At 47.3% G+C, this 24,167-nt stretch overlaps 1 protein-coding gene and 1 long non-coding RNA gene across 3 annotated transcripts in view; one reads left to right on the forward strand and one right to left on the reverse strand.

The window, feature by feature from the left end:
- The first annotated feature begins 376 nt into the window (after positions 1 to 376).
- LOC144122063 (3-alpha-hydroxysteroid sulfotransferase-like) lies at positions 377 to 22,189 on the forward strand. 2 transcript variants are annotated; one of them, XM_077655578.1, is made up of 2 exons: positions 377 to 588; positions 20,365 to 22,189. In XM_077655578.1, the coding sequence occupies exon 2, from the start codon at positions 20,427 to 20,429 to the stop codon at positions 21,375 to 21,377; it is 951 nt and encodes a 316-aa protein (XP_077511704.1). In that variant the 5' UTR covers positions 377 to 588; positions 20,365 to 20,426; the 3' UTR covers positions 21,378 to 22,189. The 2 variants fall into 2 exon arrangements, with proteins under 2 accessions (XP_077511704.1, XP_077511705.1); XM_077655579.1 differs by lacking the exon at positions 377 to 588 and adding an exon at positions 677 to 955.
- LOC144122064 (uncharacterized) overlaps positions 5,649 to 24,167 on the reverse strand; it is an 85,285-nt gene continuing 66,766 nt past the window's right edge. The window contains exon 3 of the long non-coding RNA XR_013312793.1: positions 5,649 to 7,327. This is a non-coding gene — a long non-coding RNA (uncharacterized LOC144122064). The remainder of the gene's footprint in view (positions 7,328 to 24,167) is intronic.

Genomic DNA, 24,167 nt, shown 5'->3' on the forward strand with positions numbered 1-24,167 from the left:
AGATAAAGCAATAATCCGAATTAAAAGCGCTGATTTTCTCATGGCTTAGTCATGACTTGCTCGTTGAACCAGCAAGGGGCGAAGCACTTTTGGACGGAAGGTTACATCGAAGATTTCGCAACCGGCATCACAGCGATTCTGAAGAAGAGTGCTTAGGCCATTAGGCTGAAATTCGGTTTCCGTACAGCTGAAAAAACTTTGTGCTTGCCGCACAATCGAAATAGTAAACTTTAAAATGCGAGATGACATGTGGCGCGCTCTCGTGGAAGAAGCTCAAAGCGCCAGCAGCGTGCGAAGGTCACCCGTTCCTGGCACAACCCCATTTCCTCGCTCCCAGCCAGCGTATCTATTGTTCCTCGATAGCTACGCCCTCTCTCCGTAGCTTTGCGATGGCGGAAGCTGCACCTCGCTCGTGACGGCAGCAGTCGCATTTTGTACTTTTTCGTTGACTCGAGCGCGTGGCGTGTTGTACGCATCGACATTCTCCGTAGTACGGAAGTTTCGCGACTTCGTGCCGGTCGGCCTCACGGATGGCTTCCTGTTTTCCGGTGCGACGATGCGGGATGTGCTTGTACTACTCGTGAACTAGTAAGTATACGTGCGTACTTATCAAGCGTGGCAAGCACTCGAAGAACCCCTCATTCTTCCCTTCTTTTCTCTCTCGCACTGCCTTCGCGCCGAGTAGATGCGAGCTGCTGAGTGGGCGTGTGTTTCTAGCATAAGTTGTAGGTACAGTGTGGACGTCGTTATGAGCCTAGGTGCTATGAGTAGTGCCGTATGTAAGGTGAGCCGAAGCGGTGTCTTGGTGCTCGGCTGCCGACCCTAAAGACGCGGCTTCAATGCCGGCCGAGGTGGACGCATTTGGATGGAAGCCAAATGCTAGAGGCTCGCGTGCTGTGCGATGTCAGAGCCCCAGGTATCATCTGGAGCCCTTCACTACAGAGTCCCTCATAACGTAAGTCGCTTTGGGACGTTAAAACGCACAAAGAAGAGACAAGAATATAAGATGAATACAACTGCGCGATTCATTGAGTCCTCCGTTGCGGCACAAAATAGGGCATGCTTGGATGACCCACAGTATCACATGACAAAGATGTCACTGGCGCCGCATGTTCTTCATGGTAGTAAAGACCGGCTGTGTTTTTGCCGTTAAATTGTTTCTTTAATCGGCGCTCACAGTGGTATCCATTCCGTACGTAAGATGGCGCGACAGTGCTGTACTCCGCTTTTTGGCTCGTGACGCCGTCGGAGGAGGACGCTTTTTTCGGAGCTCCATCGTATTCGTACGAAGCTAAGTGTTTTCTGGTGTTTGCTTTTGTACATGCTGTAGGGGCGGTAGGTTTAAACCGTGTTAAGGGTAGGAAGGCTAGCGGAGGTGTGTGTGCCGTAGGTCTTTGTGTAGTAATTGTGGCGGGCTTTAACGTTACGTAGTCGTCCGGGCGATTGGTCAGTAAGATAGGAAAGCCAATGTGGACGAGGAGCTAGTGCACTGCCAGGAGTGCGGCCGTTGGTGTTGTTCAGTCGAGACCGAATTCGGGAGCTTAGCCGAGGAGGACGCTTTTTTCGGAGCTCCGGCGACTTCATCCGAAGCTAAGTGTTTTCTGGTGTTTGCTTTTGTACATGCTGTAGGGGCGGTAGGTTTAAACCGTGTTAAGGGTAGGAAGGCTAGCGGAGGTGTGTGTGCCGTAGGTCTTTGTGTAGTAATTGTGGCGGGCTTTAACGTTACGTAGTCGTCCGGGCGATTGGTCTGTAAGCTAGGAAAGCCAATGTGGACGAGGAGCTAGTGCACTGCCAGCTGTGCGGCCGTTGGTGTTGTTCAGTCGAGACCGAATTCGGGAGCTTAGCCGAGGAGGACGCTTTTTTCGGAGCTCCGGCGACTTCATCCGATGCTAAGTGTTTTCTGGTGTTTGCTTTTGTACATGCTGTAGGGGCGGTAGGTTTAAACCGTGTTAAGGGTAGGAAGGCTAGCGGAGGTGTGTGTGCCGTAGGTCTTTGTGTAGTAATTGTGGCGGGCTTTAACGTTACGTAGTCGTCCGGGCGATTGGTCAGTAAGATAGGAAAGCCAATGTGGACGAGGAGCTAGTGCACTGCCAGGAGTGCGGCCGTTGGTGTTGTTCAGTCGAGACCGAATTCGGGAGCTTAGCCGAGGAGGACGCTTTTTTCGGAGCTCCGGCGACTTCATCCGAAGCTAAGTGTTTTCTGGTGTTTGCTTTTGTACATGCTGTAGGGGCGGTAGGTTTAAACCGTGTTAAGGGTAGGAAGGCTAGCGGAGGTGTGTGTGCCGTAGGTCTTTGTGTAGTAATTGTGGCGGGCTTTAACGTTACGTAGTCGTCCGGGCGATTGGTCTGTAAGCTAGGAAAGCCAATGTGGACGAGGAGCTAGTGCACTGCCAGCTGTGCGGCCGTTGGTGTTGTTCAGTCGAGACCGAATTCGGGAGCTTAGCCAAGGAGGACGCTTTTTTCGGAGCTCCGGCGACTTCATCCGAAGCTAAGTGTTTTCTGGTGTTTGCTTTTGTACATGCTGTAGGGGCGGTAGGTTTAAACCGTGTTAAGGGTAGCAAGGCTAGCGGAGGTGTGTGTGCCGTAGGTCTTTGTGTAGTAATTGTGGCGGGCTTTAACGTTACGTAGTCGTCCGGGCGATTGGTCAGTAAGATAGGAAAGCCAATGTGGACGAGGAGCTAGTGCACTGCCAGGAGTGCGGCCGTTGGTGTTGTTCAGTCGAGACCGAATTCGGGAGCTTAGCCGAGGAGGACGCTTTTTTCGGAGCTCCGGCGACTTCATCCGAAGCTAAGTGTTTTCTGGTGTTTGCTTTTGTACATGCTGTAGGGGCGGTAGGTTTAAACCGTGTTAAGGGTAGGAAGGCTAGCGGAGGTGTGTGTGCCGTAGGTCTTTGTGTAGTAATTGTGGCGGGCTTTAACGTTACGTAGTCGTCCGGGCGATTGGTCAGTAAGATAGGAAAGCCAATGTGGACGAGGAGCTAGTGCACTGCCAGGTGTGCGGCCGTTGGTGTTGTTCAGTCGAGACCGAATTCGGGAGCTTAGCCGAGGAGGACGCTTTTTTCGGAGCTCCGGCGACTTCATCCGAAGCTAAGTGTTTTCTGGTGTTTGCTTTTGTACATGCTGTAGGGGCGGTAGGTTTAAACCGTGTTAAGGGTAGGAAGGCTAGCGGAGGTGTGTGTGCCGTAGGTCTTTGTGTAGTAATTGTGGCGGGCTTTAACGTTACGTAGTCGTCCGGGCGATTGGTCAGTAAGCTAGGAAAGCCAATGTGGACGAGGAGCTAGTGCACTGCCAGGAGTGCGGCCGTTGGTGTTGTTCAGTCGAGACCGAATTCGGGAGCTTAGCCGAGGAGGACGCTTTTTTCGGAGCTCCGGCGACTTCATCCGAAGCTAAGTGTTTTCTGGTGTTTGCTTTTGTACATGCTGTAGGGGCGGTAGGTTTAAACCGTGTTAAGGGTAGGAAGGCTAGCGGAGGTGTGTGTGCCGTAGGTCTTTGTGTAGTAATTGTGGCGGGCTTTAACGTTACGTAGTCGCCCGGGCGATTGGTCAGTAAGCTAGGAAAGCCAATGTGGACGAGGAGCTAGTGCACTGCCAGGAGTGCGGCCGTTGGTGTTGTTCAGTCGAGACCGAATTCGGGAGCTTAGCCGAGGAGGACGCTTTTTTCGGACCTCCGGCGACTTCATCCGAAGCTAAGTGTTTTCTGGTGTTTGCTTTTGTACATGCTGTAGGGGCGGTAGGTTTAAACCGTGTTAAGGGTAGGAAGGCTAGCGGAGGTGTGTGTGCCGTAGGTCTTTGTGTAGTAATTGTGGCGGGCTTTAACGTTACGTAGTCGTCCGGGCGATTGGTCAGTAAGATAGGAAAGCCAATGTGGACGAGGAGCTAGTGCACTGCCAGGTGTGCGGCCGTTGGTGTTGTTCAGTCGAGACCGAATTCGGGAGCTTAGCCGAGGAGGACGCTTTTTTCGGAGCTCCGGCGACTTCATCCGAAGCTAAGTGTTTTCTGGTGTTTGCTTTTGTACATGCTGTAGGGGCGGTAGGTTTAAACCGTGTTAAGGGTAGGAAGGCTAGCGGAGGTGTGTGTGCCGTAGGTCTTTGTGTAGTAATTGTGGCGGGCTTTAACGTTACGTAGTCGTCCGGGCGATTGGTCAGTAAGATAGGAAAGCCAATGTGGACGAGGAGCTAGTGCACTGCCAGGTGTGCGGCCGTTGGTGTTGTTCAGTCGAGACCGAATTCGGGAGCTTAGCCGAGGAGGACGCTTTTTTCGGAGCTCCGGCGACTTCATCCGAAGCTAAGTGTTTTCTGGTGTTTGCTTTTGTACATGCTGTAGGGGCGGTAGGTTTAAACCGTGTTAAGGGTAGGAAGGCTAGCGGAGGTGTGTGTGCCGTAGGTCTTTGTGTAGTAATTGTGGCGGGCTTTAACGTTACGTAGTCGTCCGGGCGATTGGTCAGTAAGATAGGAAAGCCAATGTGGACGAGGAGCTAGTGCACTGCCAGGTGTGCGGCCGTTGGTGTTGTTCAGTCGAGACCGAATTCGGGAGCTTAGCCGAGGAGGACGCTTTTTTCGGAGCTCCGGCGACTTCATCCGAAGCTAAGTGTTTTCTGGTGTTTGCTTTTGTACATGCTGTAGGGGCGGTAGGTTTAAACCGTGTTAAGGGTAGGAAGGCTAGCGGAGGTGTGTGTGCCGTAGGTCTTTGTGTAGTAATTGTGGCGGGCTTTAACGTTACGTAGTCGTCCGGGCGATTGGTCAGTAAGATAGGAAAGCCAATGTGGACGAGGAGCTAGTGCACTGCCAGGTGTGCGGCCGTTGGTGTTGTTCAGTCGAGACCGAATTCGGGAGCTTAGCCGAGGAGGACGCTTTTTTCGGAGCTCCGGCGACTTCATCCGAAGCTAAGTGTTTTCTGGTGTTTGCTTTTGTACATGCTGTAGGGGCGGTAGGTTTAAACCGTGTTAAGGGTAGGAAGGCTAGCGGAGGTGTGTGTGCCGTAGGTCTTTGTGTAGTAATTGTGGCGGGCTTTAACGTTACGTAGTCGTCCGGGCGATTGGTCAGTAAGATAGGAAAGCCAATGTGGACGAGGAGCTAGTGCACTGCCAGGTGTGCGGCCGTTGGTGTTGTTCAGTCGAGACCGAATTCGGGAGCTTAGCCGAGGAGGACGCTTTTTTCGGAGCTCCGGCGACTTCATCCGAAGCTAAGTGTTTTCTGGTGTTTGCTTTTGTACATGCTGTAGGGGCGGTAGGTTTAAACCGTGTTAAGGGTAGGAAGGCTAGCGGAGGTGTGTGTGCCGTAGGTCTTTGTGTAGTAATTGTGGCGGGCTTTAACGTTACGTAGTCGTCCGGGCGATTGGTCAGTAAGATAGGAAAGCCAATGTGGACGAGGAGCTAGTGCACTGCCAGGTGTGCGGCCGTTGGTGTTGTTCAGTCGAGACCGAATTCGGGAGCTTAGCCGAGGAGGACGCTTTTTTCGGAGCTCCGGCGACTTCATCCGAAGCTAAGTGTTTTCTGGTGTTTGCTTTTGTACATGCTGTAGGGGCGGTAGGTTTAAACCGTGTTAAGGGTAGGAAGGCTAGCGGAGGTGTGTGTGCCGTAGGTCTTTGTGTAGTAATTGTGGCGGGCTTTAACGTTACGTAGTCGTCCGGGCGATTGGTCAGTAACATAGGAAAGCCAATGTGGACGAGGAGCTAGTGCACTGCCAGGTGTGCGGCCGTTGGTGTTGTTCAGTCGAGACCGAATTCGGGAGCTTAGCCGAGGAGGACGCTTTTTTCGGAGCTCCGGCGACTTCATCCGAAGCTAAGTGTTTTCTGGTGTTTGCTTTTGTACATGCTGTAGGGGCGGTAGGTTTAAACCGTGTTAAGGGTAGGAAGGCTAGCGGAGGTGTGTGTGCCGTAGGTCTTTGTGTAGTAATTGTGGCGGGCTTTAACGTTACGTAGTCGTCCGGGCGATTGGTCAGTAAGATAGGAAAGCCAATGTGGACGAGGAGCTAGTGCACTGCCAGGTGTGCGGCCGTTGGTGTTGTTCAGTCGAGACCGAATTCGGGAGCTTAGCCGAGGAGGACGCTTTTTTCGGAGCTCCAGCGACTTCGTCCGCAGCTAAGTGTTTTCTGGTGTTTGCTCTTCTACTATCGTCGTCAAATGAAACGCGAACAGCGGAACGCGTGGCGATAGGCCCAATTGAGGCCGCCTGCCTGTCGTTATCAGAGAGAGGTGCGAATTTCCGGTTGGCGATAGTTTGGTTCTATTTTCTTTGGCGTTCGTTTTCTTGCTTTGCCACTGTAGCGCCACATTCATACTTACCACCGGTCGCAACTGTCGCACCGCGGTTTCTCTGGCGAGAAAGGCTGTCGCCCGCATGGGTGAAGCGAGTGCTGAGAGCTCCCTTATACTGCTTTGATTTTGCTGCTATCATTACCGTGTTATCAACGTCTGGTTGTAGTGCAAACAAATAAAGGTGGACCGGTTAAAGGAAACAGGCTTTGTCGTTTATGATCGCGCAAAGGCGATACCGTCGAGAGAATTTATACGTGGATCCAAACGTGCGCTGAAATCTGCACATTCTCCGTGCGGAGAGAATAAGGCTTTATTCACAGTAGCTGCAGCACCACACTTACGAGACACATTCATGGAAGCCTTGCCGATATGTTGGTGAGGTAAATTAGATGAGAAATCTGCAGCTGCCTCATGATGCACAAACAGGGAGATTTAGAATAGGGACACCGTATCGTTAGGCGGATCGGAGAATAGCAAGGCTCTAGATGAACAATTACTCGAGAGGTGTAGTCGTCCTGCGCGCGCGCACTTCCACCTCTGTCACGTAACCAATAGGTTCCCTCTTCTAAAACTCCAATACTTGGTGAAATCACCTCCAGCGGCCACAGCAGCTGCCATTCGTCGCGGAATGCTGTCGAAGAGCCGGGCCGCAAAGTCCGAAGTGCGTAGGCGCCCCCGCTCTTCTTGCACAGCGGCCCACAGAGCATCCCGGGAGCAGCACTGGAGTGGCCGCCGCGAAAGGGCCTCCTTTATGGCATGCCACATATTTCCCCAGATGTTCATGTCTGCACCTTGAGAAGGCCACTCCAACACCATACCTGCAAGCTGCTGCAGCAGGCACGTTACTGATTTCGTCATGTGTATTGGGCTGCGGTCCTGCTGGAAGTAGTAGAGGCCGTCTGAGAATGGGCCGTCGAGTGCATAAGACACCATGATGCTCGCGATGACGTCGCAGTAAGCTTCAGCACTGAATCTGCCTTCCAGAAGAACCAGTGGTCCAAGGCCATCTTTAGACACTGCTCCTCACACACCCACGGAGCAGCGGCCGCTGCTTTGGAGATTCGAGGGCTCAAACCTGAATAAAGAAAAAAAAACGGAGAATTTCTTTGATTATAATATGTTTCATCACCAGAGACGGTGAAAATACCTCGGTAAGAACTCTGCACAAAAAATATGCACATAGGTTCCTAATATCGATACAGCACACAAAAGATTGAATATGACGTACTCATCTGGGACTCCAGTAGTGAAAACTTTATTTCATCGAATTAGTTCAATATAACTGCGTTCGTTTCATTCGCAATTATAATCGATTCGCTAGCGTAACAGCAATAAAACAAAATCATTCCAACTCGTATCACTCACCTCTCGTCGTAAATGTTCTCGTCTCTGTTATTTCATAAAATTTTTTACAGCCCCATGTTAATAATGACTTTCTTATTCCTCCCTTGTTTATCTCTCTTTCTCTCTCTTCACTTACCATGCACAAAAAGTTGGCACCGCTTTTTACCGTACGAGAAACTGCCTTCAGTCATTCATTCCGCGTACTTTCACAGGACTGGAATTACCTTCCCGGATCGCTCACTTCCATTGTTGATCATTATCTCTTTCGCAGTTTCTAAATTAACATTGCATGCCTAGGATTGTAACAAAGCTTGTAAACTATGTTAGCTAATATTCCATAAGTAGGAGTGACTCATGCCTGCATTTGTCTTTTTTCTAGCCTTTCCCTCTGTAATGCCTTTGGTCCTGAGTGTAATTCAAACAAACAAACAAATAAATAAATAAAACGACTCTTTTCGCGTCGCATTATGAAATATTTTACCTATATTGTTAAAGCAGCCCGACATCAAATACGGCAGTGTCAACATGCGTATTTGGTAGGAAAGACACGCCTGGTGTTTTCGGCTCTCCAAATTCGCTACGCTGGTCCCAACGAGTCGAAAACCCAGACACATCAGAGAACATCCCGCAGCGCCAGTGCTATGCGGGGCATGATGCATGGCTTTGTGCAAACAGGGGTCTTGCGTTTCGGTTAGCTGCTGAGACCAGCGGCTTCTGCGACGGTACGCGGCTTCGCACATCATCCTCGTGGAGACAGCGCCTAATAGTGGAGGTGCTGGCAGACAGTTCGAAAGTCTCCTTAATCTCGCGAGCAGTGATGTTGGATGCATCTGCTGCAGCGGCCACAATATGTAAGTCTTCATTTCCTGTAGCCCACTGCATGTGCCCACGAGGCAAGTTTTCAAGCCGTCCCTCGTCGCGGTAGGCCTGGCAAATTCTGTTAATCGTAGACAGTGCATGCCCTCTTTTCTCTGCAATCCCACTTTTGTTGCACGCCAAGACTGCAGTGAGGAACGATTCGAGCTCTTTCTTCGGGGCTTACACTCGGCATTGTCAGTTTGAAATGACGCGTGAACGATCGGTCCCAGTGTATTTGAGCTTTCCTGGTGGCTTTAAAGTTGTGCGCATTATCATTAAAAAAAAACGCGATTAAAAACGCCACGTTGGACACCGACCGTTCCCGATCGGCCTCCTGCGCTGTTCGCATCGCAACCCGATGCTGATAGCATAGCATCGGTGGAAGCAAAATCAAAGCTCTGTGCAAGGTGCAATCGGTGGTAAGTATGAATGTGGCGCTCCAGTGGCAAAGCAAGAAAATGAACGCCAAAGAAAATAGAAGTAAACTATCTCGAACCGGAAATTCGCGCCTGTCTCTGATAACGACAGGCAAGTGGCCGCAATTGGGCCTATCGCCACGCGTTCCGCTGTTCGCGTTTCATTTTACGACGATAGTGGATGCTGTAGGGGCGGTAGGTTTAAACCGTGTTAAGGGTAGGAAGGCTAGCGGAGGTGTGCGTGCCGTAGGTCTTTGTGTAGGAATTGTGGCGGGCTTTAACGTTACGTAGTTGTCCGGGCGATTGGTCAGTAAGCTAGGAAAGCCAGTGTGGACGGGGAGCTAGTGAAGAGGCAGGAGTGCGGCCGTTGGCGTTATTTAGACGAGACCGAATTCGGGAGCTTAGCCGAGGCAGATGGGACTAGGTTCGCATGCAGGCTATGTAAGTGTCTTAAAGGTGCACTATAGAGGAATCTGAACTCGTCTTTCTACCGCGGGAACTCTATCTACACGTCCTAGGCGATCTTAGAAACTTCTAATTATTGTCATGTGCGGCCGATTGCCCTGAATAAATCGGATTAAACGTACCGGCTCCCGCTATTTTTTTTTAACTCAACGCGGTAGATAGGAGGAGTCAGCCATGCAGTCCCGTGGCAGCTTGCCGCTCTGCCATCGGCGGAGTGATATGTAAATCAGAGTCCACGTGTATTTTTATTTCTGTGGGCCTAATTTGCGGCTATATTGTCTGTGGCTATGTAAGCGTCTTAAAGGTGCACTATAGAGGCATCTGAACTCGTCTTTTTGCCGCGGCAACTCTATTTACACGTTCCAGGCGCTCTTAGCAACATCGAATTATTGTCATGTGCGGCCGATTGCCCTGATTAAATTGGATTAAACGTATCGGCTCCCGCTAATATTTTTTTTAACTCAACGCGGTAGATAAGAAGAGTCAGCCATGCAGTCCAGTGGCGGCTTGCCGCTCTGCCATCGGCGGAGTGATACGTATATCAGAGTCCACGTGTATTTTTAGTTCTGTGGGCCTAATCTGCGGCTACATTGTCTGTGACTGAAACCGTTGATTCACAGAAACGTGAGAAACTAAATAAAAGCGAGAGCGAAGCCACCACTGGACTTGTTTAAAGGCACTCCACGCGTTGGGTGACTCCGCCTGCCTACCGCGTTCAGTTCGAAAAAAGGCGGGAGCCGGGAGGTTTAATCCGGTTTAGTTAGGGCAGTGGGCCGCACAGGACAATAATTAGAATAAGCTAGAAACTCAGGTCGCCGAGTCGCTTAAGAGTGAGGGGGCTATGGCCGACCTGCTGGAGCGAATTGTGGGCGAGCTGAAGGAGGAGCGGGAAAAGCGGGCCCAGCTAGCAGAGCAGGTAGAAGCGCTCAGGTCCCGGCCGGTAGGTCACCCCGGTTTGGAGCAGTGTCCGGGGGGGGGGGGGGGGGGACGATGAGAGCGTGGTAAACCTAAACGACGCTCGTCGATCCTACAGCGCTGTAGCGCAGCAAACATTGAGTGGGGAATACAGAAAGATTAAAACGGGCACGGTGACGCGCGACAGTAGCGTACGACGGCGGGAGAGACAGCTAGCGCAATTCGGAAGGCAACAGTCGCAGTCAGGAAGCGAACGGTTAGAGCGCAGAAGGGTTCTGGTAGTCGGTGACTCGAACGTAGCGAAGGCAGAGGAAGGCGTTTTGACGACAGTGAAGTTGGACAGGCGGGTGCAGGTGTAGGCCCAGTCAGGGAAGTGCATGGTAGATGCAATGTCCAAAGCCCAGCTAGTGGTAGGAGCAGCATGGATAATGAACACCTTGTCGTTATCCATGCTGGTCTCAACGAAGTTCTGAAGGGGAGGAGCCAGAACCTCGAGAAACAGTTAGAACTGGGGATGCGTACGCTTAGAGAGGCCTCTGAGAGTGTGCATGTGACCATATGCACAATCCCAGAGGTCCATACGCAGTCTAGCGGAACGGAAATGAGGGTCGTTGAGGCTAACCGTGTAATTTTGTTAATGAGTCGACGACTAGGATACGGGGTAATGGAAGTTAACAGGGACATGTACGAGGTCAGCTCCCACCCTTTCGCACAGGATGGCATTCACTACGGTGGTGCCACTGGCAAGAGGGTGGGTAGTAGGATAGGTCGCCAGGCAACAGCTTTTTGGGGGGACCCAGAGCTGTGAGGAAACCAGTGTAGAGAAGGAAGAACCAAGGTCAAAGACGATGGAACCATAGGAGAAGAAATAGACGCAAGCGCCAGGGCCAAGTTAATTGAGATATAGGTTTCATTAACACGCAAGGAGGCAGGAATAGACTGAAATGGGAGGAAATAGAAGGACAGTTATGGCAGGAGGAATTATTGGTGTATGGTTTAGTGGAAACATCTTAGAGACATGGAGCAACCACCCTGTAACCCAGACAGAGGGCAGCAGAAAGGGAGGTGGAATGGGGCATTCATTCATAAAAGTATGAATTTTCGATGGGCTAAACTTGGATGCAAGGAACATTTATGGCTAAAAGGAAAAGTAGCAGAGAGCAAACACTCCTTGGATTTGTATACCTTTTTACAGGAGCTAACGCCAAAGAGGAAACAGGAAAATGGTAGAATGTATTGCAAGCGACATCGATGAACTAGGAGGAGAGGGCGAGATAATTATATTAGGCGACATGGAATCACACATAGAAGACCTGAATGGTTACACAGATTCGACAGAAGCACGCTGCCGGATATGTGTGACAGGATGATTTAGTTGTATGCAACAGTACCGAGAAATGTGAAGGGCTCCTAACATGGGAGACCGGGTGTCTGCACTCGACGATAGATTATGCGCTTATGTCACATAAGATGTATAATAGATTAGGGGTAATGTGCATAGATGAACATGGATCCAGAAGTCTTGGTAGTGGCCACAAACGTATCAATTTCAGTTTCACAAGAGAAAAGAATGTAGGACTGCAGCGAGATGAACAGAGGGAAATTCTTACTCAGAAAAGCAATTCGAAGCAGCATCCAAACAATATGAGCAAGTAATTTTTGAGGATAATGAAACAGACTGCACTTATACCAAATTAACTCGATTACTTGACCTAGAGCTAAGGTTCAAGTCAAGCCAAAAGTGAAAAGACACAAACCCAAGAGTTGGTGGGATGAGGAGGTCAAGAAGGCGATAGAGAAACGTCAGGAAGTGTCCAGGGAACACAGATATTTAAAGAAGAGGGGGGAACCAGAAGCTGAGTAGACAGAAAATGGGACACCTTCATAAAGTGAAGAAGGGAAGCATCCTATTTGAGTAATGAGAAAATTAGAAGAAACGGTGCCCAGTAGATGTCAAAAATAAATAAAAAGGATAGAAAAGCAGCTCAGAAACTCTGGAAGCATCTAAATGCAATGAGTAAAATTACTAGGCTATAGCAAAGGTTTATTGTTACAGATCAGGGTATTCGACTGAAAGGTGATGAAGCGATGAAACACATGGAATCAAGAATGACAGAAAAATTTAAAGAAATAAATGTTGCACATCATTTATCGAAGGAGGATAGACCAGTTACTGCAATTGCTTACCTTGAGCAAAGACACTTTGAAAGGGCAGAGAAGAAGGTTCCTAGTGGTACGTCGGCAGGACCAGATAGTATTTATAATAATAATAATAACAGCTTTATTTCCATCAAAACGATGGAGGGGCCGTGGGTAAAAGCTGCTGAACAGCTTGACTAGAGCCCACGGTCCCCTCTACAAGGCAGTACAGGAGCATACATGAAACATACAGGAATACAAACATGCAGAAACGCAAAATTGATTCGATTTAATGTATCACAATCTAGGACTAAAATCTAAGTAAACATTAATAGAGGTAGCCAACAAAATGATAGTGGATGGCAAAGCACGCAATGAATGGCGATTAAGTAGAATGAACATGATATATAAGGGAAAGGAGGACAAAGCTGACATAAGCAACTACCGTCTCATAACAGTGACATCTGTAGTTTACAGGGTGGTGATGCAGATTATAAAGGACAGACGGCAGGCTTTGGTAGAGAACGAGGGGTTGCTAGGGAAGCTATAAAATGGGTTCCGACAACAAAGGAGATTGGAGGACAATCAGTTTTCATTGGTGTAGTGTATAGAGATTGCGGAAAAGGAACACAGGCCCATATGGCTAGCATTTCTGGATATTACGGGAGCCTACTACAACGTTATTGAAGAGTATTTGTGGGACATACTGGGCACATTGGATGTGGAAGATGGAGTAATTAATCTTTTAAAAGATTTATATAAAGGAAACAGAGTGCTTATAAAATTGGAAAAAATGCATAGGGGCTATAGAGATACAGCGAGGGCTCAGGCAAGGATATCCTCTGTCTCTTTTGTTGTTCATGTACCTGCAAGGGTTAGAGACCTAACTAGACAGGAGCAGACTAGGCTTCAACCTTTCTTTTTTTCAAGTAAGGAAAATGGATTAAACAGGCATTACCGGGGCTAATTACGCGGATGATACCGTGCAAATGGCTGTCAAAACAAGAAGATTTGCAGAAGTTGATACACATTTGTGGTACAGAGGGAGATATATTAGGTTTAAAGTTTAGTAAGGAAAACCTGCAGTCATGATATTTAATGAGGGCGGCGAGCATAGAATACAGGGGTACACGCTAGAAGTAGTGGATGAGTACTGGTATCTTGGTGTGTTGATAAATAACGGTGCTGAGTATCTGACAGAGCATGAAAAATATGTAGTGAATAAAGCTAGTAGAAATGCTGCTTTCATGAAAAATAGGGCACTGTGGAATTACATATGAAGTGGTAAGAGGGATCTGCACAGGGGTGATAGTTCCTAGTCTCACTTTTGGCAATGCAGTCCTGTGCATGAGACCAGATGTTCAAGCAAGGTTATAAATCAAACAACGTGGCGTAGGGAGGCTAGCTTTGGGAGCACATGGCAATACACCAAATCAGGGGGTACAGGATGACATGGGATGGGCGTCGTTCGAAAGCAGAGAAGCTAGCAGGAAGATAGCATTTGAGGAGCGATTGAGAAAAATGGGGGAAAAGCAGTGGGCTAGGAAAGTTTTCAGATACCTGTACATTAGGAATGTTGACACAAAATGGAGAAAGCGAACTAGAAAATTGACAAGCAAATATCTCGACAGCAATCGGGGGCAAAATTAGCAATTATCGGTTAAGAAAAAGGTTAAAGAAACCGAGAGAGCTCTGTGAGTAACAGGGATGCTGGCGAAATCGGCACTGGGAACATACAGGATCTTTAAGCAGGAAATTGCCGAAGAAAATATCTAGGGTAACTGTGATAACTCCACCGGAAGCTCTTTGTTGTTTGAGGTCAGGACGGGAGTTTTGCGGAATCAAACATATAGAGTCAGGTGCCACAATATAGACGCATTGTGCAATGCTTGTGGAGAGGAGGAAGAAACGGCTGAACACTTGATACTTTTCTTTAAAAGACTTCACCCTGCAATGGAACCATTCTACATATCTGCCTTACGATTAGGCGTTAGGCGAGCGATTAGTCGGTATACCCTTTTGAAACCAGTTTATGAGCGATTCTCTGACGACATTGCCTTGATAAGTCACCCAGGAGAAGAGCTGTAAAGCATGATAAATGAGTCAGACAGGCAGAGCAGAACAATAGGTCCTAAAATTAACACGCAGAAGACTGTAACGTTCAACAGGCTTGCATGGGAATAGAAGCTCACAATTGATATCGAGGTGCTGGAAGTGGTAAGGGAATACGTGTACTTAAGGCAGGTAGTGGCCACTGATCCAGATTATGAGAGGTCAATAACTAGAAGAATAAGAATGGGGTGGATCGCATATGGCTGGTTCTCTCAGATCATGAACGGCAGTTTACCAGTGTCCCTCAAGAGCAAGTTTTGCAACAGCTGTATCTTACCGGTACTCACCAATGGGGCAGAAACTTGGAGGCTAAAAGAAAGGGCTCAGCGTAAGTTAAATACAACGCAGCGTGCTATGGAAAGAAAAATGATAGGTGTAACGTTAAGAGACCGGAAGCGGGCAGAGTGGATGAGGGACTAAACGCGTGTTAATGGCATTCTAGTCGAAATCAAGAAGGAATGGGCTTGGCCAGGGCATGTAATGTGAAGGCTAGATAACCGCTGGTCTTTAAGGGTAACGGAGTGGATTCCAAGAGAAAGTAAGCGTAGCAGGGTCCGGCAGAAGGTTAGGTGGGCGGATGACATTAAGAAGTTTGCAGGCATAGGGTCAATTGGAGAGACATGGAAGAGGCCTCTTCCCTGCAGTGGACGCAGTCAAGCTGATGATCGTCATCCTATAAGCATAGTTAACCTGCTGAGCCAAGGCGTGTCTAGTATCCCTCCACCCGCACGGCGGCGGGTATCACGGTTTATAGAATAAACTTCATGCTCTCTCTATCACAAGCATTGTACCTGTGCCGCACGCCCACAAGAAATGACAGCAAAGTGTTAATCCCTTACGGTTGTTTTATTTTCAGAATTCGGGCTACACGGCCAGGTTTAATCTCATTGATTATATAGTACGTTAAAATAATGGCAGCGTCTGCAAGGCAGTCAAACATTTGTCTTCATTATATGAAGAGTGAACAATAGAACAAAATGTTGTTAATTTATTCCAAATGCAATATCACACGCGTTTTGCAGAAAATGCCGCGGTTTTTGGCTGACCAATCGAAACAGCTGACCAGTCGACCAGCCGTAAACCCGAACGTCAGCGCATAAGGCGAGACAGCTATCCAGAACTACCGCTATAAATTGCGCCATTGGCAACTAAAATGTAGGAAAATGCCCCATCTGACTGGAAATCATGATTGAAGCTATTTATACTTTCATATGAGGTTCCTTTTAACGAGGTTGCATGCCTTTGAATGTGAAGATTTGGGACAGGACTGAGCATTTCTCGGGCGAATGAGCTGTGTCGAATTCAGGCCACTGTGAATGGCAGCAAATCTAATGTCCTTAAATCTGTTTGTGTGAGACTGCGCGAACGCGAATATTGCTTAAAGCAGTAAGTACTTAACGACAATAAAATTTTAAGGGTGGCACGGATAGTACTGAAAACTGAACAAGCAGAAAAAATAATAGTACAGGCTTCCTGTCTATGCAAGAAAGATTAGACAACGCACGGGTGGATTTGAAAATCTCAACGGCAGTCCATCCAAGCAGCGACAGGTGGCGGCTGTAGCCGCTGCACCGCGTCATGATGGGGTAAGAGAAGGTTATGAGCGAGAAGGGCGTATGCGTGCCTATGCATTGCTGAAGTAGTACCGTACTCCAGACGGGGACATGACGATCCTCAGTAACGACTGTATCATTATTAGTGACTCTTGTTTTGGTAAACTATCCCTCAAAACATCGTTCTCCTACAGCTTATGCAAATGGGGTTAAGCTCAACCAGCCAGTAAGCATTGGATCGTAAGTGTTTGCTTGCGGAAGAAATCATTTCAACAAAATGTTGTCCTGCCAAGGTTCGTGGGTAGCAATCAAAAACAGTGATGGATATTACGATTGCTGCAAGAAATAATGCAAATATCTAACACCTACTGCGCGAACTGCAGTTACCATATACCAGGTGTTTGAGGGAATATTTAAGTAATTTTTCAAGAATAAGTTCTTTTGGGGCAAAATATGGCTGTTGCGGCATAGTATTACCTACGTTCGCGGACACCGGAAAGCTGGTGCATTATTTTAGTAACCTGGTTAACTAATATTTGGGGATTAACTTTTTAACTATCACAGCTAGGCAACTGGTTGATATTAAAGATTTTGAAAGCGCGATTATCCTCGACGCTGTGGATGTGCAAAATTTGGCTACATCATGCCAAAATGCATATCCTTTTGAAAAGCATACAGGTAAATCAACCTTTCAAGTGCACGAACTAGACAAAGCAAAATCTTGCCGAGCCACAGCGTTTTCTAAATTAAAAAAATGATATGGCTATTACTAATGACTGGTTATAAATTTGTAATTGTATCTAGATGCCGAACTTGTATAGTCAGAAAGTTAATTATTAGAAATAAGTTAACCAGCTTATTTCTTAAAATGGTTCGCCGGTTTTCTGGTGATGCCAAAATTTGTAATACTGTTCCGAAAAAGCACATTTTAACCTCAAAAAACCTATTTTTGAGAATTGCTTAGTCTTCTCTGAAACATCTGAAATGTCACGCCATTTAATGGAAGCATAATGTGTTTTGCAGGAATAGTTTTCATATTAAGGTCCTCTTCGTTCACTGCATATAATAAAATATTAACCACACTTACAGAAAACTATACTCTTTGTGCAGGGTGATTTTAATCGGCCGCTTATTGTAAGAAATCCTCATTGTAAAACGTTGGTTTCAAAGCAGAAAGGGTACTATTACATGATGGCTGTCGAAGCACTTTTTTATTTTTATTCTGCAACCAATTGGAAGGCCTATGAGGTCAGGAAGCTTCATCTAAAGCAACTCTCACTTGGCTCTCAACATATTAAACCGTTTTGTTACCAGTATTTTTTCTCTAGAATTGGCACGTAAGCCATTAGAGGATACCCTAGTGAACGGCTTGATTGGTTTTGTCCACGTCCATTAACGAAGGCACAGCACACCACAAGAGTGTCGTAGACTTCATAGCTATTGAACGGCAGCTGACACCACAGCATTTTCGTCGAAATGCGGCTCCAAAATTTGTATTTCAAATTGCAAACTTGCGCCTAGCAGTTAAAGAATCTCAAATTTTCTTCCACATATTCAGCTTTACAACGATGCTCATAATCCAAAGCTTGTGTTCTGTGTCCATTTTTTTTTACGCTGGTATCAGATTTCTTCGCTTCCAAATTCGACCACCCGCATCGAATGATCAGTACAATCGATGACACCATCTGTTGCAGAGAGAACAAAAAAACAACTCAATGCGCGTATAATGAGCTGCCAGTCACCGTATTTGCCCAGATAAGGTCGTTTTCTTTTCCGGCATCGCTGAGGTAGCGACGAAAGTAGTTTCTGAGATTTAGTGTGTGTCAGTCCTCCAACCTTCTCCTAATGACTATCGTTGACAGAGGACATCATCCATTTGTAGTTATTGATCGTTTATGCAGTGAAACCCATTTCACGAAGGAAATCACTTTCAACACCTCGCAGCACTGCACAAATTTGAATCTCTGTCTCTCAGTAAACTGTAGCCAAAAGTAGAACTCTTCTGAACTTCCCTCTATTTCGAAAAGCGCTACGCAAGGAAGAAAGGACGACGAGACAGCATCTTACTTTCATTTACTTTTTTATTCATCGGCACACGCAGAACAGGTACTCAGCTAAGTGAGCAGGCGTTCAGTGCTCTGAACTAAAACAAAAAGTTACAACTTCTTTTACTAGGTAGGCTAACTAAGATCAAGCAACAGAAATTCCTTCTCTAGCTACCTAACAGAAAGATAAAAGTAAAAGGGAAAAGTTCTCGTTATGGCATTCATGACGGAAGCCAATAACCACCGAAACCAAAAAGCATAGTGGATGTAGTTTTTAATTTAGAGTTTTTCATCAGTGGGCGGTTAATAAAAGCAAAAGAAAAAACCACCGCATGCTCCCAGTGAGATCCAATCCCATGACCTCTGAATGTCGCATGTGGTCACACCGGGCATGACATTCGGAGGTCATGGGTTCAGATCTCACAGTTAGCTTGGGGTCGTTTTTCCTTCTGCTTTTATTAATTTCCCTCTGACGAACAACTACATATTAAAAAATACATCCACTATGCTTTTTGGTTTCGGTGGCTGTTGCCTTCCATCACGTATACCTAAAGGAAGGTTTACCCTAACCGCAATCCACGTCGCCTCTTTTAATTAAAAGATCTTCGGCCATCTTGCCGGTGTAACCATAATGTAACCGATGTAACCGGTTATGGCAGGTTGCAGCCGCGGCCGTTGTTATTTTTGTTGTTGTTGTGGTTGTTGTGCCACTTTGTTCGCATCTTCTTCGGCATGTGGCAAGCGCCGGTCGCGCCGGTCGCCATACACAAAAAGCGGCAAAGAATACTGAGCACGCTGTCGCTCACGAAGAAAAGAAAGTGCGCTCCCTAGTATTCGTGCGCGGCTATAAGTATCTATCAGCCGTCCTAGTAAGGGTACGCCTTTCCTGCAGTGGATTTCATGCCTACATCTACTCTTGACGACGAGATCACCCTAGATTACGGTACGCCTTTCATGCAGTGCATTTCATGCTAACGCCTACTCTCGACGTCGATATAGTCTGAATTTTGAAGGAACTGGCGGAGATGTTTACTTGAATTGCACAAGACTCCTAATCGTAGGACGCGGCAGATTACAGCTCGAAAAAGAGATACTGGAAGCGTCGCTTATTTATGACTCGGGTTATAAGTGCGTGAACGAAACGACAACGTCAATGCATCAGAAAGAGGTGCTGCTTAAGTGCAAGTACGGTTTCGATTTTCTGGCAGGCACGCACCTTAGTGTCATATCAAGCAGGGCATAAATGTGGCGTCATTCCTTCCATGGTAATAAGGGAGCAAATACATATTGGCATCCACCCTAGCCTCAGCTATACGTCTACAAAAGAAAGCTATACAGCTTCCATAGAGACTTCGTAGGTAAAGAAAAATTAGTCCTGGTTCAGGATCCAAACCTAGGGCCACATTTTCCCCGGAGCGGTCGCTGTGCCAACTGAGCTAACCGAGACAGCTAGCATGGTATGGCGCGAGCGAAATCATCAATAAATCGAAGTGGAAACAGTGTTGCTCAAATTATTCAGGGTAACCATTTGACGATTCCTTGGAATGTATGGTGGCGATGTTTTCTTTTTCTTGGGGTCTTTCCACCCTTGCGCACCTGACTGAGGATAAATATTTTCTTGTCTTAAATAAAGACCAGTCGAAAGCATGCCCTGTGGCAGGTTTGTTTTTTTGTTTCTATTCCTGTTTTTAAAAAGTGTGCCAACACCAACTCGCCCGTAAGTGTGTGACCGCGTTGGAGCATTTTCGAAAGACAGATTGGCTAAGTGTGAGGCGAACGCAGTGCACAGCGCCAATACATTCTTGCTCCGTCCATAATCCGATACCGACCTATACACTCCCTGCTTCAACTGCTGCTTGAAACTACGAAACTGCTATTGGCGACTAAAGCACGCTCAGCGGATTCTTTTAAGCACAACTCTGGGGGAGCGGAGCTGCCATTTAACAAGTTGACGCATAGTACGAAAGCCGATTGCGGATTTTGAAGATGGAAAAACTTGTCATCTATTCTGCGAACAAACTCGTAGATCTCGGAACAGACATGGGCGACAGCATGTAATTTGTTCTAAGGGGCACCAGACAATTTAATGGTGCAATGGTGGTCAGCGTGAACAGGATATAGCTTTAGCTTCGGGGGGGGGGGGGGGGGCAAGAAGGAGGGATTGGGGCGGTGTTTGACGATGTTGTTACACTATCAATGTTAGGTTAACAATGTTTTCAGCAAATCTCACTGAATAAATTCTCCTTGCCTTCTGTTTTGTTGCAGGCGAGGTGCAATCAAGTCATAAGCTGGTGGATTCAGCTGCTTTTCTTTCGTCATCTAGGATCATGGCCCCGAAGAAGCCGTACTGCCAGATTATTGACGGCGTCCCTCGCTGCCCAGGCTTGGATCCAGACGTCTTCAGGGCGAGCCTGAAATTCCGTGCGCAGAAGGGCGACTTGGTGCAATGTACGTACCCGAAAGCCGGCACACACTGGGTTATGTACATCATCGAACTGATCCTTAAAGAGGGCGAGCCTGTGCCAACGCATGTAGACTTTGTGCGCTACGTTCGCTTCATCGGCCGCATGGAGACCGAGGGCTGGCAGTCGCCTCTGGCCATCAGGCTCTTCACTACTCACGAGCCGTTAACCAGAGACACGATGAACCCCGAAGCCAAGTATGTATACGTGGCTCGGAACCCGTGGGACTCGTGCGTCTCCTTCTACCACATGGTGACGACGTTGAGCATGTTCAACTTCCGCGACGGTTCGTTCGAGGACTTCTTCGACGCATTTATGCGCGGAGACTTCGGGTACGGTGATTACTTCAACCACGTTGCCTCCGGCTATGCACTTAGGAACGAGCCGAATCTGCTGTTCTTGACGTACGAACAACTTAAGAAGGACACTAGGAGTGCGGTCGTCAAGATTGCCTACTTCCTCGGAGATTACTATGGCAGACGCCTCGAAGAAGACAACGACTTGCTCAAGACGGTACTTGAAAGGTCAACGGCAGAATACATGAAGAATGTCCTGGTGTTGGATGTTCAATTAGCAGATCCAGCTTGGAAGACTCGTAGAACAGAGACCACAGTGCCAAGCAAGTCTGCATACGAAGGAGACCATGGTCGGTACTGTCTTGTGCGGAGAGGCAAGTTCGGTGACTGGAAGTCTTATTTCACTCCTGAGCAACTACGCCGCATGGAGGCGAAGATTCGGGACAGGGGTGACGATGCCTCCTTTATGGACCTATGGAAGGATATTCGCGAAGAAGCACTCGTAGCGTCGCAAGGTTGACGCCTCACAGTCTACCTTCCATTAGATAAACGGTGTCTTGAGCCAAAAGCTGGAATTACAGTGAAATATTTATAAATTAGGAATGCTTTGCTTAGACCACTTTGGCCCGAAGAAAGGAAAATGTTATTGGAAACTCGCGCTGTCCCGTTCTCTCACCGTTACTGACCGCCTGGCGCCTCTTGCGTCCATTCATATTTGCGTTGTGAAAGCGGCCTTTTCGCGGCAGTCTTAGTAAGGCTTCAAGATAAATTTTGTTGTTTTAAATTCAAGTATCCCCACACCCCCTATCCCGAAAGTTATTAATGTAGTGCAGTGGACTTCACATTCATACCTCGTTGACTAATGTCAATAACACCGCAAGGTCACGCCATTAGAAAACTTTCATCAGCGAGCAGCAATTTAAGATCAAAATTACGAGAGAAAATTCTCCCTTCAGAAACTCCTGCGAAAAACTTATATGCTGTTTTGCAACTGGTCGTGCACCGCCGTGTGGGTGTTCCGGATTCACCACTTCAGTTCTCAATGCCAAGCGACATCAACGAAGTCATTTCTGAGCTTGAGCGTGTGTACTTAAATTTACCAAACACGGCCAGTGTTGACTTGCACCAAGCAAGATGATGGAATGGGGATCACCGAGCTCAAAGCTCTTAAGGTGGATTTTTACTTGTGCTCAACTAGAATTTTTCTTTTCGGGCACTCATCGGAACGGAATGTCTGAGTTTCCCACATTAGCCTAACTACCAAGGGGCTTACACAGAGCCTGTTGCTTGTAAAATATCAGCAATACACCATGTCTCCTTGAGTACTTCCAACTGTGGTCAAAACTCTTATTTATTATTCGGAAAACCTTTTATTCTTATTTCAGAAGTTCAGCGTATTGTATTTTTTAGCTGGTCATCCCCGTATTGAAAAACTGATGTCAAAGCTTTTTAACACGATGCATATATATATTTAATTTTTTAAAAATCTCTTTTCTACCTATTTGCCCAAGAGACAGAAAACGTTTACTCATAATTCAATACCGAAACAAAAAGAAATAATACAATGGCTCTTTGCCCGCTATCAATGTTTTAACAGGCCCACACTAGAAAGTTCTCAGTACTATTTTAAGCGAAGCTGTTTACCTCTACCGTCCAAGAAAATTTTCGTGTCGTCGTAAGCAAGAAACCCTAGGAGTGGAAAAGTACCCAACAGCATAGAAATCATATCATACTGATCGCAGAGTCGTACTATTTTAAAAGTAATAAAATCGTACTATTCTAAAAATAATAAAAAATAAGCATAAACAAAATAACATGAAAATAAAATAACAAAACATGCAGCATAGAAATCGTACATCATACTGATCATAAAGCACTCTCAATATAAAAATACAAGGAAATAAAAAGCAAGAAAAAACGCTTCAGCTTTGTCTTCAAGGGCGGGAGGCGACAGCGTGTTGCAGCGTGGCCAGGGAGGTCACCGAACGCCATCGTTCGTCCGGTGCGGCGCTTTGCTGGTTTTGTAGCGAGAGCTACATTACCAGCAGTCTCGCCGTGGCTGTCAGTCGCCAGTTGTGCGCATGCGCGAGGAGCCGAGTGATGTCAGCGCCGCGCGCCGACCGCGGATCAGACGGCGCTCGCCTCCGACCGAGGAGAGCCGAGTGACGTCAGAGTTGCACAGCTGCCGGCGCGGTGCGCCGACCGCGGAGCAGACGCCACTCGCCTTCGGCCAAGAAGACTGCGCATGCGCGAGAAGCCTTGTGACGTCAAAGCACGCAGCTGGTGTGCCGTGCCGCTGCGCTTTACTGCGCATGCGTGGCAAGGGGAGAGGTCGCGGTGTAGTACATATAATGGGGGGTGGTGGTGGTGATGTGGCGGTGGAAACCACACCATAGAGAAACATACGTAAAGAGCGGACACTCCCGAAGGGCCCTGCGGCTGAGCTACTACACTGCCGCCAGCGCCCCGAGCGGGTGGTCAGACCGCTAATTTCGTACTCCGAGATTTTAGGCGGCTGCTACAGCTCTGTTTCAGTTTCGGTTTCGATAGCAATGCCTTCGATTCTGATTTACCTTTGGCTATTAAAATATGCAACTACATCGTCTCAGTGGAGCACAAGGACTTTAATATCTAATTCCTAAGCATGCCACACATATAGACGTAATAAACTCTCGGATCGCAGACTTTTACTGGAAATACCACCAAGCTTCTCGAAGAACCTCCGCAAGCTGAATTAGTTCATGCAGGTTGGAATAATGCAATCAGAGCTGTTCTTTAATTTTGTGCCGTCATTGAGTATCCTCTTTCATTTGCAGACATAGAAGGGAATGGTCTCACAAAAAGAGTTTATTTTTTCTTGTTTACAATTTCAACTGTACAGAAAAAATATACTGGATAGCACAATTTAATAAAATACATCATTATACAAAGAGCAACGAGAAAGATCTTACGGTAAAGCCGGTGGCACCATGTCACGAACAAAAAATATTTAACAGACGCTCTCCGGGTTTTCCATCGAAAACATAACCCGTGCGAACAACACAACAGGAGTTGTCAACAGCTAGACACAAGTAAAAGGTTAAAAAGGCACGTATAGTTCGCTCGATTCCTGCACATCATCAGCCTTGAGCGATAGGTTCACGAGCTGTTCAGAAATACGAGCACAACATATTCAATACATCAGAGTAACACAATAGTAAGCTTGCACGTTTCGGAAACGGAGATTATTGCGATTTTTTGGTCAAGGTGTAGGCACCACGCAAAAAAATCCACCTTGAGCGAGCTGACAATCCCAGAGTACATTCAAAGA

Source organism: Amblyomma americanum, chromosome 2 (assembly GCF_052857255.1).
Source record: "Amblyomma americanum isolate KBUSLIRL-KWMA chromosome 2, ASM5285725v1, whole genome shotgun sequence".
NCBI lineage: Eukaryota > Metazoa > Arthropoda > Arachnida > Ixodida > Ixodidae > Amblyomma > Amblyomma americanum.